The sequence below is a fragment of the Temnothorax longispinosus genome, unplaced genomic scaffold, assembly GCF_030848805.1.
Source record: "Temnothorax longispinosus isolate EJ_2023e unplaced genomic scaffold, Tlon_JGU_v1 HiC_scaffold_26, whole genome shotgun sequence".
NCBI classification, from domain to species: domain Eukaryota; kingdom Metazoa; phylum Arthropoda; class Insecta; order Hymenoptera; family Formicidae; genus Temnothorax; species Temnothorax longispinosus.
This window is the reverse complement of record NW_027270080.1, coordinates 277,131-296,310: the sequence shown is the minus strand read 5'-3', so window position 1 is coordinate 296,310 and position 19,180 is coordinate 277,131. Positions and strand designations below refer to the sequence as shown.

At 37.3% G+C, this 19,180-nt stretch overlaps 1 protein-coding gene across 1 annotated transcript; it reads right to left on the bottom strand.

The window, feature by feature from the left end:
- Positions 1-2,587: 2,587 nt before the first annotated feature.
- LOC139824066 (fatty acid synthase-like) lies at positions 2,588-18,256 on the bottom strand. Its single transcript, XM_071796553.1, has 6 exons — positions 17,507-18,256; positions 6,675-7,510; positions 4,917-5,388; positions 4,539-4,793; positions 3,879-4,130; positions 2,588-3,786 (listed from the first exon to the last, which is right to left on the bottom strand). Exons 1-6 carry the CDS (start codon positions 18,206-18,208, stop codon positions 3,652-3,654), a joined length of 2,652 nt encoding a protein of 883 aa, XP_071652654.1. The 5' UTR covers positions 18,209-18,256; the 3' UTR covers positions 2,588-3,651.
- Positions 18,257-19,180: the final 924 nt, after the last annotated feature.

The following is a 19,180-nucleotide window of genomic DNA, read 5'->3' as shown; positions in this document are numbered from 1 at the left end:
TACTTTGTGAGTACCCCTCTATCGATTGGGAGGGCTCCAGTTGCCTACAAAACGATTGCCTACAGGTTCGATTGCACACACTTATTGCACACAATCCCGATAGCACACATTTCAATTTGCCTACAGAGCAATTGCCTACAGGCATTATTGCGCACATATTTCTTTGTCTACACGATCATATTGCGCACAGCGCATTGCACACACGACCGTATTGCACACAGCGCATTGCGCACACGACCGTATTGCACACAGCGCATTGCACACACGACCGTATTGCACACAGCGCATTGCACACATGGCTGTTATTGCACACACGACCGTATTGCACACAGTGCATTGTAAAAACGGCTGTATTGCATACAGCGTATTGCACGCAGCGCATTGCACACATGGCTGTATTGCACACAGCGCATTGCACACACGACCGTATTACTCACAGCGCATTGCACACACGACCGTATTGCACACAGCGCATTGCACACATGGCTGTATTGCACACAGCGCATTGCACACATGGCTGTTATTGCACACACGACCGTATTGCACACAGCGCATTGCGCACACGATCATATTGCACACACGGCCGTATTACACACACGGCCGTATTGCACACACGTCCGTGTTGCACACACAGCCGTATTGCACACACGGTTGTATTGCACACACGGCCGTGTTGCACACGACCGTATTGCACACACGGCCGTGTTGCACACACAGCCGTATTGCACACACGGCCGTATTGCACACACGACCGTGTTGTACACACAGCCGTATTGCACACACGGCCGTGTTGCACACACGACCGTATTGCACACACGACCGTATACTTTCCACGCGAACCGAGGTTCACGCACACCCCCCCGTGCTTTCGGGGGAGGTGCGGTAATCCCGAAATAGTTCACGCATACACTTTCCACGCGAACCGAGGTTTACGCACACCCCTCCCCCCGTGCTTTCGGGGGAGGTGCGGTAGTCCTGAAATAGTTCACGCATACACTTTCCACGCGAACCGAGGTTCACGCACACCCCCCCTCGTGCTTTCGGAGGAGGTGCGGTAGCCCCGAAACAGTTCACGCATACACTTTCCACGCGAACCGAGGTTTACGCACACCCCTCCCCCCGTGCTTTCGGGGGAGGTGCGGTAGTCCTGAAATAGTTCACGCATACACTTTCCACGCGAACCGAGGTTCACGCACACCCCCCCTCGTGCTTTCGGAGGAGGTGCGGTAGCCCCGAAACAGTTCACGCATACACTTTTCACGCGAACCGAGGTTTACGCACACCCCCCCTCGTGCTTTCGGAGGAGGTGCGGTAGCCCCGAAACAGTTCACGCATACACTTTTCACGCGAACCGAGGTTTACGCACACCCCCCCTGCTTTTGGGCCGGTGAACCTCGGTTCGCGTGAAAAGTGTATGCGTGAACTATTTCGGGGCTACCGCACCTCCCCCGAAAACACGGGGGGGGTGTGCGTGAACCTCGGTTTGCGTGGAAAGTGTATGCGTGGAACTATTTCGGGACTACCGCACCTCCCCTGAAAGCACGGGGGGGGTGTGAACCTCGGTTCACGTGGAAAGTGTATGCGTGAACTATTTCGGGACTACCGCACCTCCCCCGAAAGCACGGGGGGGGGGTGTGCGTGAACCTCGGTTCGCGTGGAAAGTGTATGCGTGAACTATTTCGGGACTACCGCACCTCCCCCGAAAGCACGGGGGGGTGTGCGTGAACCTCGGTTCGCGTGGAAAGTGTATGCGTGAACTATTTCGGGATTACCGCACCTCCCCCGAAAGCACGGGGGGGTGTGCGTGAACCTCGGTTCGCGTGGAAAGTATACGGTCGTGTGTGCAATACGGTCGTGTGTGCAATACGGCCGTGTGTGCAATACGGCTGTGTGTACAACACGGTCGTGTGTGCAATACGGCCGTGTGTGCAATACGGCCGTGTGTGCAATACGGCTGTGTGTGCAACACGGTCGTGTGTGCAATACGGCCGTGTGTGCAATACGGCCGTGTGTGCAACACGGCTGTGTGTGTAATACGGCCGTGTGTGCAATAACAGCCATGTGTGCAATGCGCTGTGTGCAATACGGTCGTGTGTGCAATGCGCTGCGAGCAATACAGTCGTGTGTGCAATGCGCTGTGTGCAATACAGCCATGTGTGCAATGCGCTGTGTGCAATACGGTCGTGTGTGCAATGCGCTGTGAGCAATACGGTCGTGTGTGCAATGCGCTGTGTGCAATACAGCCATGTGTGCAATGCGCTGCGTGCAATACGCTGTATGCAATACAGCCGTTTTTACAATGCACTGTGTGCAATACGGTCGTGTGTGCAATAACAGCCATGTGTGCAATGCGCTGTGTGCAATACGGTCGTGTGTGCAATGCGCTGTGCGCAATATGATCGTGTAGACAAAGAAATATGTGCGCAATAATGCCTGTAGGCAATCGCTCTGTAGGCAATTTGAAATGTGTGCTATCGGGATTGTGTGCAATGGGTGTGTGCAAACGAACCTGTAGGCAATCGTTTTGTAGGCAAACGGGACCCTCCCTATCGATTAATTTTCAGGAAAATAATAATGATAGTGGAAGTATCTTGAAAACTTTTATTAGATTTTTAAAAATTTTAAATACACAATTATAACGTACATAAATAGATCATAAAAGTTTTTTCTAAAACATTTTACATATATTTACCGTTTCCATAATAATGCTTAGAATACTATTAAATATAAGCGTTATCCTTGTTTCATACGTTTTAAACCTTAGAATAACCATATATAAAAAGATATATAGGGGGGAGTCCGGGAGACTTGACCATAGAGGAGAGTTGAACCTATGGTATAAATGGTTGAACCACTTCAAATATCTCGTTCAAATTTGCGCCAAGAGCGCCGTTGTCAAGCCGCGACATACGTACGTGTCATCCGCTACTACTATGTCACGTGACAACATGACGCTTGGTAGTGCGTTTCGACCGTGAGTGAGACAAACGTGTTTTAACGTGCTCGGATTGAGCTCTTTGTTCAAAAAGCTCAATGAAAACATTAGAAATGTGATTTTAAGTCCAAATTTGTGAGTTTTTAATAAACTAAAGTCTAAATATGTTTTTATTATTTTTTTCTATGAGTTTATAGGATATGGTCAAATCTCCCTCACGGTGGGTCATGTCTTCCATCCTTTGGGGAGAGATAAACCAAATCTGTTTTTTTTTTAATTTAATATAAATCCACAAATTAATAAATCCACAAATTGTAACCATATAATAAAGCTTTGACATAAAAAAAATTTATAGATCAATTACACTAAATTTTATGGAGCTTTAAATAAAATGTGGTTCAACTCTCCCGGACTCCCCCTACTCTTAAATTTTTGTGTTTAACAATATATTTTAAGAAGAATTAAATTAATTCCGGACAATTATGATATAGTTTTTCTAAGACATAAAAGAATCATAATTGTTTGAAATTAATTGAATTTTTCAATTTTCGAAATATATTGTTAAACACAAAAATTTAAGAGTACATATTTTTTTATATATGTTTGTTTTAAATTTTAAAGACGTATTGTAGGATAACATTATCAAAGACATTTTATTTCCTAATATAAAATATTTTGTTTTAATGTTACCGCGTCCCAATAAAGTATATATATATTTATTGTATTATATTATCTTCTATCTTATTATCTTCTATCCATTCTTCGTTAATAGTTGATACGATTTTGTCGTTGTCCATCATTGTGATATGATTACCTTCCACATAATGAATTTGCACTTTACCTTCGGTAACCTAAAAATAAGTTTCTTGTTATAAAGTTTCTTGTTATTTTTAAAATCATAGTTTATTTCAAAAATATTTATCCAAATTATAGATTTATTTACCTTATGTAAACCATAATCCTCTTCAGTAAGAGAGACAATCGGAAATGTGGGTTTTAGCAATGTTATAGATGACTTAAGGCGAGGTAATGATGAAATATCGTAATCATGTACAGCGACAATATGATTGTAAACTGTGAAATATATAAGCTTTTGATTTTCGATGGTTAATACATTTAAATTCTTCGGGAAGTAAGCATGAAATACTTTCATTTTTTTGTCCCATGTGTTACATTTATTCAGCTCCAACGCAAGCTGTAAATAAGAAAATTTTGTATAATTAATTATAATAAATATACCAAAATAACATCTGCGTTCTATCAATATAAATATAAAAGATTTATTGAATTTTAAACCATGGTAAAATCTGTTGTTATTCTTATTAATTTATTAAAATTCCTAAATCTTCTTCCATAATTATTAATACTCAATTATTGTGCTTTCTATCTAAAACTATTATTTTTTGATCTTGACACACACATACAAAACGAAATGTAAAACAATATATTTTACTATTTGAAGATTCAAATACAAATCTTTGAAGATATTCATGTTACAATGGATTATTTCATGTGTGTTATTAATTTATTAAATTTATGTAAGATTAAAATTACATAAATAATTTTTATGATACAAAAATATGTTCTTTTATAATTTACTAACTGTTTTCTTGTCAATTGTAGTGTACATTTCCAATAAACCAAGTAATATCATGTTTTGTAACTCTTCTGGCGAAGTATAGTCCAAATATTGATTAGTCCAAAGTTTCAATTGATCAGGAGCTCCATCTATTAGTATTAACCGTCCTGAGAAATTATTAGCTTCTAATAATCTTGCTAATTCGATGGCAATTAAAGATCCAAATGAATAACCCACTATTAGAAATTTCCTTTGATCTTTCATTTTCTTTAATATGTGCTAAGAAAATATAAATATGAATGTATGTGTAAGCTGTGGTATAATACGAAAGATTTGTATCTATTAGTAATTGTTAAATATTACTTTCAACATAAATATTTTAATTAAATTTAATCTTCTTACAGGCAGCAAATAAGCGGCTGACTTCATCACTGAATGACTATCGTCAGGAATATTAAGTACACCATGTTGCACACACGTTGCCGAAGATTTAATTCCTGATGCTATAGATTTATATACACTTAAACATCCTTCGATTCCCGGTAAGAGAAATATATTGCTTCGATCAACCTCCTTGGTAACAAGTTCTACAAGAATATCTGGAACAAAGTCTGAATCCTTCATTTTTCGAATCAGCACGTCGAAGCCTTCCAAATTACTTGGATCAATTTCATTTGTATCTTGTATTTTTCCTTGTTCGGCTGTAATTGTCATTTGTCTAAGTTTAGCAAAATTTAGAGTTCTAATGTTTTGCGCTGTCAAAAAAATATCGAACTCTCTTTCCAACGTTTGCTTAATTTCTACTGCCATCATCGAATCCATACCCATTTCGGCCAATGGTATATTGGTGGTATTGCGTTTATGTTCTTCAATTCTATTTTGTTTGAAATAAAATAAGAATTGTATAATAAAATCAATTATATGTTATTTTATTTAATCTTTTAAAATTGAATATACACCAAAAATTTTAATCAAGAATCAAATTGTTACGTTTCTTTATATCTTTAAGCATTTAGCTATTTCAATACAAATTCTTAGTAAATGGAAACATTGTAATTAGCACATATTGGTATGCGTTTTATTTGAAGTTTTTTAAATTATTAGGAAATCTTCTAATGTCGTAAAACGTTAAAAGAAATTTGAAATAATATGAGAGATACATGAGAGGAAAAGTTTAATCTTCAAGTAATGAATTAAGGAACGAAACTAGCGAACACAGACGATCTGTATGTTATTGAATGTATGCCATTGAAAAATGATTTTTTAACAAGTAAATGACTATATGTATATAAAAGTGCATTTTTTTAATAATCAACTACTTTTCTGTAAATAAAAATGATAAATAAAAAAAGCTTAAATAAGTTATCAGTTTATTTAAAAACTTAACGTTTTTTTTCCAAAAAATTAAAAAAAACAGTTTTCTAAAGAAAATTGTCTTAAATAATTTTTTATTAATGTAAGACTAATAAATTATAATATAATTATATATAAAATAATTATATTTTGCTTCTTCATAGAGAAAGCTTTGTTTTCGTAAACACCGTGTATGGACTTTTGATCGCGTATAAAGCTAGCTCTAATCAACTAAATCTTAAAGAATTATATATGAAATATGGGTAGAAAAGACTAAAAAATATAATAAAATTAGAAAAATTGCTAATAATAAAGGGGTTACCGATTTCTGTCTAAAAGTCAACGTAATGCTCTAAACAAAAAATGTTTATTATTCTCGACAACAATTGGCAACTAGTGTATAAAAAACGTCTTTACTACCCTCAGGTTTAAGTCCTTATCAAGCAATTATTTCTCTTTTTTTCTTTCAGATATCCCACTTTATGGCTGACTAAATTTTCGGAAAAAAACAATTCCTTTTTCTTCTAAATATCAATTGCGATCTAAAAATTTTGATTTGAACCCAAGTTATACAATAATAATTTAGATGAATGAAACACGTAGAGACTTAATTAAAGAATTAAGTCTACTGCAATTGTAAAAGATAGTTTTCCAAATATTGTAAGCATTCCTGTAAATTTAATTTAGTGCAAAAAGTATATTTTTTGAGATATTACGTATTTATTCCAATAAATATACTTGGAATAACATTTTGATTTCACTCTTATTTCATGGCATTATATTTCTTTGTTTAGTTTTGCATAAAACTGCTTACCTATCATATGAGCAACTGTTTCATAAATATTCATTGATCCGCCAATTTTTGCTTTTTCAGCAACAACCATACTGCTTACGACAGGTCGATCTTGTAACAGAAATATTTCTAATGTATCCAAACAGGAAGATATTCGTTGTTGCAATGTACCTCCAATAACCAATTCCTTATTTTCTTCTTGCATATCTGCCACGAGTCCGACATCACCAACAGCACCCCATTGTATTGCTAAACCATGTAATCCTTCTTTCATTCTCTTCTCACAAATTTTCTCCATTACGGAATTAGCCATTCCATAATTTGTTTGGCCTGCGTTTCCTCTTCCACACGACACGGAGGAAAAAACGACAAAATGTCGAAGTTGTAGACAGATCTTCCTCGACAATTCGTCCATTTTTTTCGTCATCCATGCTTTTGATTTGAATGAATCCTCGAACGCTTGCGGTGATTGATTTTGGAATATACAATCTTTTAAAACAACTGCAAGATTAAATATAGCGTCCACTGGTGCTCTATCCTCAGCAAATTTTAATATAGATTCACAATCTTCATGTTTCAAAGTATCATCGACTGTAACGATCTGTACATCCACACCGTAAGATCGCCATAACCCTACTCTTGATTGCTGATAACCTGTTCTAATCCCGGTTCGTGACGTTAAAACCAGATGTTTTGCACCTCGTAGAGTCAACCAATCCGCTAGCTCTAAACCAAAACCGCCTAGTCCACCCAAAATCACGTAGCATTTATGCTCCAGACAATAATATCGTGGATGAGCGAGTAATGGAGCATCCAAAGGCTCATTTTCTTCCCGAATTTGTATTATTATCTACGAACAAGCATACAACCATTACACAACAATAAATGATAAATAACGGTAATTTCGTTTTTTATTTTATTATTGAAATTGTTTTGTATTTTATCATAAATTTTATTATTAATTTTAACATTGTATTTTATGATTTAATTTTTTTATTGCGAAGGATAACATTTATCTATAATTATTGCAGATTTTAGTGAAGAGTACACATCTATATATATAAGTCACATCTGTCTGTCTGTCTGTCTGTCTGTACGCGAACTACTCATTCGTTAGTGGACCGAATTTTTACCAAAAGTATATGAAACAGGGGTAGAATTTTCCGGGGATAAAAATGTCGCGGCCATTTTTTTTGCTACCGATTTTCTGGAAACGGATTTTTCTAATTCTTCTAATTTTTCGGGAAATAATTGACCGAATTTAAAAGAATTATATATGAAACAGGGGTAGAATTTTTCGGGGAGTGCTATAGGGTGTATAATTTTTCGTTACCGATCTTTTTGGAAGCCGGTTACAAAATTTTTTCAATTTTTCGGAAATTAATTGACCGAATCTTAAAGAATTATATGAAGTAGGGGTAGAATTTCCCGGGGATTGCCATAAAGTGTATAATTTTTTGTCACCGATCTTTGGGGAAATCGGTATCAGAAAATTTTCCAATTTTTCGGAAATTAATTGACCGAATCTCAAACAATTGTATATGAAGTAGAGGTAAAATTTTCTGGGGAGTGATATAAAGTGTATTATTTTTCGTTACCGATCTTTTTGGAAACCGGTTACAAAATTTTTCCAATTTCTCGGAAAATAATTGAATCTTAAAGAATTACATATGAAATAAAGGTAGAATTTCCCCGGGCTTGCTGTAAAGTGTATAATTTTTTGTTACCGATTTTTTTGGAAACCGGTTACAAATTTTTTGCAATTTTTCAGGAATTAATTGACCAAATGTTAAAGAATTATATATGAAATAGGAATCGTGTCAAAATTTTTTTAATTGTTGGAGGATAAGTTTAATTTTTATTATATGGATAATTTTTCATTAATGAATTGCTTTTCTTGAAACCGATTACGAAGTTTTTTCCAATTTTTCTAAAGGGGTTTTCGATTTTTGTTTAAAAAAATGTACGTACGTGATTGTTCTAATTTCCTCAAATTTTGAGATATTAACTGAATTTTTTTAAAGATAATTTTTCGTTACTTTCTTAAAAACAATGCCCAAATTTTTCTAATTTTTTGGGTATGGCGAAGATGTGTATAATTTTTCATAACCGATTTTTTGGAAACCGGTTTCAAAATTTTCTAATTTTTTGAGGATGGCTACGATGAGTTTATAGAAAAATTGCTAATAATAAAGGGGTTTCCGATTTCTGCTCCAATTTCCGTAAATTTGAGATATCAAGCTAAATTTTTTTTATGGTTAATTTTTATAGATAATTTTTCGTTACCGATTTTTGTGGAAACCGGTTACAAAATTTTTCAAATTTCTCGGGAGTTAATTGATCGAATTTCAAAGAATTGTATATGAAATAAAGGTAGAATTTCATGGGGTTTGCTATAAAGTGTATAATTTTTTGTTACCAATTTTTTTGGAAACCGGTTAAAAATTTTTCCAATTTTTCGGGAATTAATTGACCAAATCTTAAAGAATTATATATAAAATAGGAGTCAAAATTTTTTTATTTTTGGAGAATAAGTTTATTTTTTTATTAATGGATAATTTTTCATTAAGAATTGATTTTCTTGAAACCAGTGCCAAAATTTTTCTAATTTTTTGATGATTTCGAAAAAAGAAAATAAAATGGAAGAAAATGAAAGAGAGTTAATAATGGTGGGTCAACGGGAGGGTGAAAACGCGCGAGGCACGAGCAAAAATAAAATTTAAAGACTTTAATATAAGGGATTACATTTTTGAAATATTTGACAATATGCTAATCTGCATTATTATATTATCTATTATTTTTTATTTTTTAAAAAGAATTCGAAGAGATGTAGGTTAGAGTCTGAGGAGAAAGAATATCAAAGGTGCTCCTAATTAATGAGTGAGTTTGGGGAGAGGGGAACAGATTTTGAGCCCGCTTCGCGCGTTTAATAATAATGCAAAATGTTTAATATTCTAATAAGTAATTAATAAATTAATAACAATAACAAAATAAAAATGTTTAGTAATGTTGGCGGGTGATAATTAGAGTTTGTTTCTATATATAACGCGGTTTTATTCAGATTAATATAGAATGATTACAACGATCATGATTACACGTGGTCAACCGTGCGACGCCAGAAAGAGAACTGAACTGAACTATGAGTATCAGAAAATAGAATAGATAGGCGTCGGTAATGTCGCGACAGTTAGTTCGAGTGGAGCCACTTCGTATCTCCAATACCTCCCCTCGAAGTCGTAGGCTCGAGCTAGGTTACTCGCGCAACTCAATCATCCCCAAACCATCCTGGCACTGAATGTGTTTAGGTCCGGTTAATCCCTGGTTAATATGTCTGCCGGCATATCATTGGTAGACATATACTGAAGCTCAATCGCGCCCGATGCACAATGATCTCGAATAAAATGGTGGCGCAAGTCAATATGTTTGGTTCTTGAATGATGCACGCCAGTGCTGTATACCAAACGCTGTGCTCTCTGGTTGTCGTTGAATAGTATGGTCCCGTCGCATGGCCTTGCTGTGTCGCGTAATAAGCCTTGAAGATAAATCGCCTCTTTGGTGGCCTCCGACATGGCCATATACTCGGCCTCTACACTCGATAACGCTACAGTTCGTTGCTTTCGAACTTCCCAACATATCGCTGCTCCTACTAGGATAAATGCGTATCCAGAATATGATCGCCTGTCAACTGTGTTGGCACCCCAGTCAACTACTCCGTACAATGGTATATCTGATTTTTGGTACATCAGACCATGACCCTCGGTGCCCCTCAGGTATCTGAGGATTCTTTTGGCTGCCAGCCAGTGCTCAGTTGAATAGTTCGTATTGAATTGACTCAAGAAATTGACTGCGTACGCGATATCTGGTCTCGTAGATACCGCAAGATACATCAATGCTCCAATGAGACGTTGGAAAGGATATTTCCTCATTATCTTCTCATTAGCTCGTGACGGTTTTGTCAGTTGTACATTTGTATCAACTGGAGTCCTTGCTGGTTTGCAATCTTGCATGCCAAACCGCTCCAAGATAGCTTCAGTGTATTGGCGCTGTGTTAAGACAACACTATAGTCATTCTCGTCTTGTTGGAACTCGATTCCCAGGCAATGATTCACTGGCCCCAAGTTTTTCATCTCAAATGACTCCGCCAAATTCCGCTTCACCTCCTTCATCCAGCTCGGATCGTTGGTTGCGATCACAATATCGTCGACATAAATCGCAATTATCATCACGCAATTTTTCCTCCGCGATGTAAACATACATGGGTCTTGGTCCGTTGGTCGCATACCCATTTGCTTCAGTTTTGACACAAGACGACGATACCATTGCAATAAGCACACACTATCTTGATGTGCGTTCAATGCATGCAGCCAACGTTTTGCAGTTCTTATAATATCTTCTTTTTGAGTTATTTCCGCATTTAAACCTACGCGTTTTCCAGCGATGATCTTCGTCAATACCTCGTGCAACTGCTCAGGTACCTCCATGTACACGTCCTCTTCCAGTTCACCATTGAGATAGGCGGTTACCACATCCATTTGATGGATTTGCAACCCTAATTCTGCCGACAATGCCGCCAATAGTCTAATTGAAGTCGATCTTGCCACGGGGGAATAAGTTTCATGAAAATCCTCCCCTGCACGTTGTGAGCAACCCTTTGCTACAAGACGTACTTTCTTCTTTGTGACTAGTCCACTATCTTTGGTACAGAAAACAAATCTACTACCAATCACTTTTTGCTTTTGCGGTCTTGGTACAATTTCCCAAGTGTTGTTACGTATCTGCGCAAGGTATTCATCTTCCATGGCTGTTCTCCAGTCTTCGACGTCGTCGCTTTGCTCCGCTTCTTGCCACGTTGCAGGATTGTGTTATTGTTAAGTTACATTCCATAAACGCGTCATCATTGTCTGGAGTCTCACCAGGTAGACCCTCATCATCCGAAACCTCACTATCCTCACCATCGTTTCCGTCATTGTTGTCAGCGTCCAGATGATACAGTTTTCTCGGCCTTCCAACCGATCCGGTACGCAATATCATCGGCCTTCCCCTTCCACGTTTCGGTGGTTGAAGCTTCGTTGGTAAAGGAGTAGAGCCTTCCGTTTGCCCTTCGTTTAGGTGCTCTAACGATGACATCTCGTGGTACTTCTGTATGATGCCTTTCCTTGATGACAACTTGAGGTCCTTCGGCGTGATGCTCCTCTGCCTCGTCCTCAATCAACTCGTCTTTCCGTTCGTGTCCTCTAGTTTCGATTTGGTCGGGTTTCTCGTCCTCAAGGAACTCTTGGTATTCACGATCAAAAGCTGACTCGTTCAAAAATTTCACGTCGCGACTCACGATCACTTTACGCGATTTCGGTAGCCACACGCGATATGCTTTCGATTCATTTGAATATTTTATGAAAATACCCTCCTCTGATCTCGAATCAAATTTTCCTTTTTGGAGATTTTTGTCCGACACGAACACTTTCGAACCAAAGATTTGAAAATATATCACCGTAGGTGTTTTCCCTTTCCATAATTTATACGGTACCTGTCCATCCAGCGATTTTGTCACGCACCGATTTCTCACATAGCACGCAGTATTTACCGCCTCTGCCCAAAACACTGGAGAAACATCCGCTTGACGCATCATGCACCTGGCCATTTCGACCAGCGTCCGATTCTTTCTCTCCGCCACGCCGTTTTGTTGGGGGGTATGCGGTGTCGATAATCGCCTCACGATACCGTTTTGCTCCAAGAATTGGTCAAATTCCTTGTTGCAGTATTTTTTTCTATTGTCCGACTGTAATGCTTTTATTTTTCTCCCTGTTAAAGTTTCTGCTGCGGCCTTGTACTTTTTAAACGCACTCAGAACATCGCTTTTGTTTTTCACAAAAATAACCTCGCACCAACGCGACCTATCATCGATAAATGTCACAAGTATTTTGCGCCCGAATGTGACGCAGTTCTCATCGGTCCACACACATCTGAATGCACTATTTCTAATAAGTTTTTCGTACGACTGCCTTCACTTTTCGGAAATGGAGCTCGAGTTTGTTTCTCGCGAATACACACTTCACATGTTGACATTGTTTGATCGATCTTAAGTTTCAAACCATGCACAACTCCGCTTTTCGCCATGTTTTTAAGTCTCGTTCGTTTAAGTGTCCCAACTTGTAATGCCACTCGTCGATCTCACTCTCAGTATGATTCACGGACATCACCACATTCTCTCCTTTTCTCGCCGCATCGTTTTCATTTATCGGGTTTTTGCCCCTTCGCACATAATACAAATTTCCGATTCTATCTGCTCGAAAAATTATTTCTCCGTGCTCACCGGTCACGGTCGCGCCTTTTTCACGAAAATGTACTTCATATCCGCGATCCGTTATTTTTGACACCGATAACACATTTGTACGTAAATCCGACACGTAATATACTTTTTCAAAGTTTACATTTGTCTCCTGTTTACCATTACTCACGGCCATTCGCACGTTTCCCGCGCCCGTTATATTCGTTGACTCACTGTTCGCCAAATTCAATGTCTTATACACACTTTCAATTTTCTCGAACTTTGTCTTTTCAGTACACATGTGTGCAGTGCACTCACTGTCCAAGCACCATTCTACACCATTTACGCTCTTGCGATTAAATAATACCGTCTCAACTGTGTTCAGCATCGCCGTGTCCCCGCGCGCTCGTTCCGAACTCACCGATTCATTATCATTGGCTTCCACCTGTCGTGCACTCACTTGTAAATTCGCAGGATACTTTGCCAGACACTTTTTGGCAATATAACCGGTTTTATCACAACGGAAACATTTAAGTTTTCTTTGACCCGCACTTGCTTGGCTTTCGGTTTTATCATTCCTCGAATCTTCACGACTGTCCTGTGGCACACGCGTGTTTTGACGAAATTTTGACCTTCTCGCGTACATAACATTCTGCTCTGTATTGTTGTCGCTCGCTTTTCGCGATTTGTATTCTTCAAGTATTTTCACTCGCAATATCTCGGGATCTGGCAACTCATCTCGCGTCTCAATAGCGCAACAAAAATTTCCAAACGATTCTGGCAAACTGTATAACAATAAGATTGTTAGCACTTCCTCGTTGATTATCAAACCGATCTCTTTTATCTTGCCACTGCTTCGAAAAATTCCGTTAGGTGGGTTCGTACATTGTCCCCCTCTTTCAATCGTGACAAAATAATTTTCTTCAAGAGTATCGCTTTTCGCGCCGGTCCCTTCGACTGGAATGTCGACTCGATTTTTAGTCATACTTCTCTTGACGTTTCTAGACCACGGATCACGTTCAGCTTCGACGTACTCATCGACAACACGATATCGGCTTTTACTTTCGCATCTTTATTTGTCCATTCCATCGCATCTGTCCCAGACAACGGCTTCACTTTTGTCCCGTTCACGTAGGCCCATACGTCGTTTTTCACCAGTATAGCCTCCATCTGCATTTTCCACGTATCATAATTTTCGGCAGTTAACGGCTCGATTTTCATAATCGCCGACATTTTAACACCACTTTTACTGTCTTTTATTGTTTCAGTCTTTATCTCGCGATTTCTCTATTTTCGCGTATTGGTTCTCACACGCTAACGGTTTTCCCGTATACGCAACGCACGGTACACCTTAACCACGTTTTCGCCGAGCTCTTCACTCGCGACTTTTAATCGAACACTCGCGTTTCACGCACCCTGGGCCCATAACCTGTTGGCGGGTGATAATTAGAGTTTGTTTCTATATATAACGCGGTTTTATTCAGATTAATATAGAATGATTACAACGATCATGATTACACGTGGTCAACCGTGCGACGCCAGAAAGAGAACTGAACTGAACTATGAGTATCAGAAAATAGAATAGATAGGCGTCGGTAATGTCGCGATAGTTAGTTCGAGTGGAGCCACTTCGTATCTCCAACAAGTAATGTTTGTAAATTTTTTTAAACTAGATTCTAATAGACAAATCACATTAGTAGTTATTAAAATATTAGACTCGTTTTATGCAAAGCAATATGAGAGAATAATGGGCCAACGATATGAAAATAATACAAGGTATTATACTAAACAAAACTTTATTATAATAAAAATAGATATAAAGTAAATGTTTTGACTAATAGTTAGGGAGCTGGTGGCCATTTCGGTATATGATTTGCTCATGTTTCATATCGATAGGGATTAAAGTTCAGATCAATACGAATCGATTTGGTCTAGTCAAGGTCCTACGTCGCTGCGTTTTCGCGTTTCAGCGCTTCAAATTTGTAAAAAAAAAGGGTACTAAATTATTTGCTCATGTCTGCCTCTGGGGCTGATGGTCAAAATCATCCTGAAAACGAAGAAAATCCATGAGGCAGACATCCAGGGCTCTGCATTATCACGGGACGTAGTTGTAAAAATGTAAAAAAAAAGCTCTATAAGTCATTTGCTCATGGTTCTAGTTGCGTCCATTCGATTCATTATGACTCCCTGAATACCAAAAGAATTTGACAGACATTTTGCTCACTGATTTTGAGCTATACAATTTTTTGAAATTCATGCATGGAATCAAGGGAAAGCGGATACGTATTACGGTTGATTATTGTTATTTTATTAATAGTTTTACTATTATTATTTTATTTAGTAATTTTTATTAACTCAACCCAACAGGTAATGAAAAAGTAAAAAAAAGCAAATAAATTTCGCAAAAAAAAGCAAAAATATTCAAATAGTCTACCTTTGGAATATCAGAGGCCTGGATGTCTGCCTCGTCGATTATCTTTGTTTTTATAAGAAATCTAAATATTAGCCCAAGAGGCAGACATGATATAGCACACCTTTTTTTTAATATTTTTGAAGCGCTGTCAATTGACAACGCAGAGGTAACATGCTGGCAGACCATTTTTTCTGTGGTCCTTCACATTGTCTTTAATTGAACAATTCAGGTCTGCCAAGTGTGCACTTCATATACACTTTTTTAAATCATAAAAAAACTTGAAAAATTGATTACTACAAAAGTTAGAGCCCTGGATGTCGACTTTTCAATTTTCTTCGTTTTCAGAAGAATTCTGAACAACAGCCTCAGAGACAGACATAAGCAAATCATATAGTACCCCCCTTTTTTAACAAATTCGAAGCGCTGTCAATTGACAACGCAGCGCTACCATGGTGGCAGACGCGGTCCTTAATGTTTCTTATGGTACAATTATCGCTATTAATAATGTCTGCCACATGAGCAAATCATATAGAAATTTTGGCCACCAGCTTCCTAACTATAAGTCTTCTTTACTAAATTGAAAGGAGTATAAAGGAGTATAAATTGAAATGAGTTAAAAAGTGGCCGATTTTTGCCCGTAAGCCGGCAATATGCATGGTTTCTAATATTTTTTTTTTAGAATTTATTAATATTTTTTAATAGAATTACGTCGTAATTCTATATGGCCGTTTGCTATCAAAGCATTTTGTGACGAGTTATACTGCATATAAAAAGAAAAATGAAGGTTATAAGTGGCTCATCTTTGGGGTTTGTACCCATTTTCCCACACTTTGGTAGCAAACAGATGTCACCACGTAATTCTACGGTCAAAAAAATTATAAGAAACCATGCATATTTTACATGCCGGCTTAGGAGTAAAAATCGGCCACTTTTTAACATACTACTTTGGGAGAATAAGTTTAATAATTAAATATGACTGAATTGGTCTATCGTAATATTTTCCGTGAATGCACGATAATAATATAAAAGTGACACATTTTAAATTAAATAAAAATTAAAACATAATAACACCAAAATACATTACACGAATGTAAAGTCACACAAGATGTTAAGACAACGGTAAGAAAACACATATAGTTCTTATATTATAAAATTATAAATTATTTAAAACAATTAAGTTAATTTTGACACGTTGAATTATTTAGCCATTGGATAAAATAAATTGTGATTTTTGCTTATTTGATGTTAGGAAGCAAGAATAAGATGATCTAAAATGTCTAAAGAAAATATCACGTAAAAGTTCGAGTCAACGATGAAAGGAAGAAAAGAGTTATTCAACATAAAAGACATGTCCAATGTCGACATTCATATTTAGATAGTTTTAAGAATAAAGGTTGTAATATTGAAAATTTTTTTCCTTTTTCACAGATTAATTGATGAAGAAATTAATACGCACTCACTCTCTCTCTCTCTCTCTCTCTCTCTCTCTCTCCTTTCTTTTCCCTCTCTTCCCTTACCCCTCTCTTTCCCTTCTTTCCTTCTATCTCTCTCCCTCTCCCTTTCCTCCCTCCCTCCCTCCGCCCTTTTCCACACTTATTTTCGAGTCCTTAATTCGCCACACTTCGGTCCAGTGGACCGCTAAACGTTTTTCGGATCTATATACTATAACGTCCAACAAGAGATCATGGTTGGATCGGACGAAAACTCGTACGTTTCGCGCAGGTCTCCGCCCACAGAACATCTTATTTACGTACACGGTACGCCACGCTCTAGGGACTTTACCCCTACTTTGCTCGCCTATTCGCAAAACTAACCATGATCTCTTCGTTAGACGGAGTATAGTTTTTACATAATAACGTAATTTTCGAGTTTTTTTATAATAAATTCGGTTTAAATTTAATTAATTTCCTTGATTTGTTATAAACATTGTTATAAACATCTAATTCAGAGTCTTTATTTCCAATTTTTACAGTACAAGCTTGAAAATGACAATGCGACAAAGTCGAGTGGTCTTACGGACCAGAGAGTGGCGAATTAAGGACTCGAAAATAAGTGTGGCTGACTAGAGTTAACTACACTATATTTAGAATGTCTCTAATTTGACATAAACAATTATTTTGTATCGTAATTAAATATTTCTGTATACGTATATTAAGAAATAATCTTACCTTACCAATATGTTTTCCAGAGGCCATATATCTAAAGGCATCTTCTATTTCATTTCTTTTAAAGACTTTTTTACACAGCGGTTTAATAGCGCCATTTTCTAAACCTTCCGCTATTTTCTTCGACAGCGTTCTCTTTCGTTCTAAACTTGATGAATTTAAATTTTCTAATATAATACCGTAGAAACTGATACCTTTAGAGAAAATAAAAGAATCCAATGAATTATTGGAAACCATATCAAATTTTCCAATTTCCAGAAAACGGCCATCATTTGCTAAACAGCGAACAGATGCTTGCAATTTCTCTTCGGCTAAGGAATTCAATACGATATCCACTCCACGACCTCCTGTACGCTGCATAATCATTTGTTCAAAACTTGTATCTCGGGAGTTTCCGATATGATCTTCGGGAATAGAGGGAAACGTTTCTTTCATAAACTGTCGTTTCTCGACAGTTCCAACTGTCGTAAACACTTCACGACCTTCATGAAGGGCAAGATGGATCGCAGCTTGACCAACGCCACCAATACTCGAATGGATCAAGATTTTGTCTCCTTTTTTCATTTTACCCTTTATATACAAGACGTCATAGCACGTGACGTACACACACGGAACCGTTACTGCATCTTCTATTGTCCATTCATCGGGTACATTCCAACTGAGGTATTCATCGGGCACGCAAATGTTTGTCATTCCTCTAAACATAATTTTTTAAAGTACACTGGTCAACAAAAGTATTGCAACACACAATTCATATCAAAATTTCGTATAACTTTAAATAAGCATATTTCTGTGAAAAGTTGTCGTATTTGAAACATTTTTTTTCATTCTAAAGGGTAAAGTTTATACTTTAAGGGCTTTTTTGTTAGATTTTGAATTTATCCTCCACCCTTTCCTGCAATCTTTTCAAAAATAAGGACATGTTTTGTCTCCAAAAATTGTAGGGTTGGTAGTCCAACAATGAACCGGTAGTACACTATGAACCATTATTACAATATTTCATAAATGTAATGTTGCTAGATTGTGCTTCCCAGTAAGCAAGAAACGTCAAGAAACATTTTAACTACATTGCATTAATGTTAAAACGTTGCTGTAATGTAGTTAAAATGTTTCTTGGTGTTTCTTACTTACTGGGTTGTTATCATGCAACGACTCGCATTTGAACCCGGTCCTGTAAACTTGGCACACCATACCTAAAAATCTCAAAGTTTTTTTAGAGTTCTGACTTTCTTTTGAATAGTTCTAGAGTTCTATATAAGCATTTTAAATAGTTTCGATAATTAAATAAAAAAAAATCGAATTTGAAAATATGGTGCGCTAAGTTCACGCAGCGCACCAAATCATGAAAATCAATTATTTCTTCGGAGTTCTAGTTTGTTTTACAATAGTTCTACAGTTCTATATCAAATATATCAATAGTTCTAGCAATTAGAAGCAAAAAATCGATTTCCGAAAATCCAGTGCCCAAACTGTAACACCTGTCTAAGAAAGATAACAGTTCCGACCGGATCGTATTTTTTCGATTTTTCCACATAGTTTTGCAAAAAATTTAATCACTTCCCAGTAATGCAATTATTTTAAAAATAAAAACCATATTTAACATATAAGAAATTTTCAAGAAAGCCGCATTTACGGGTTTTTAGGTGAGGCGCTGGCCGATTTTCGACAATTCTGTAA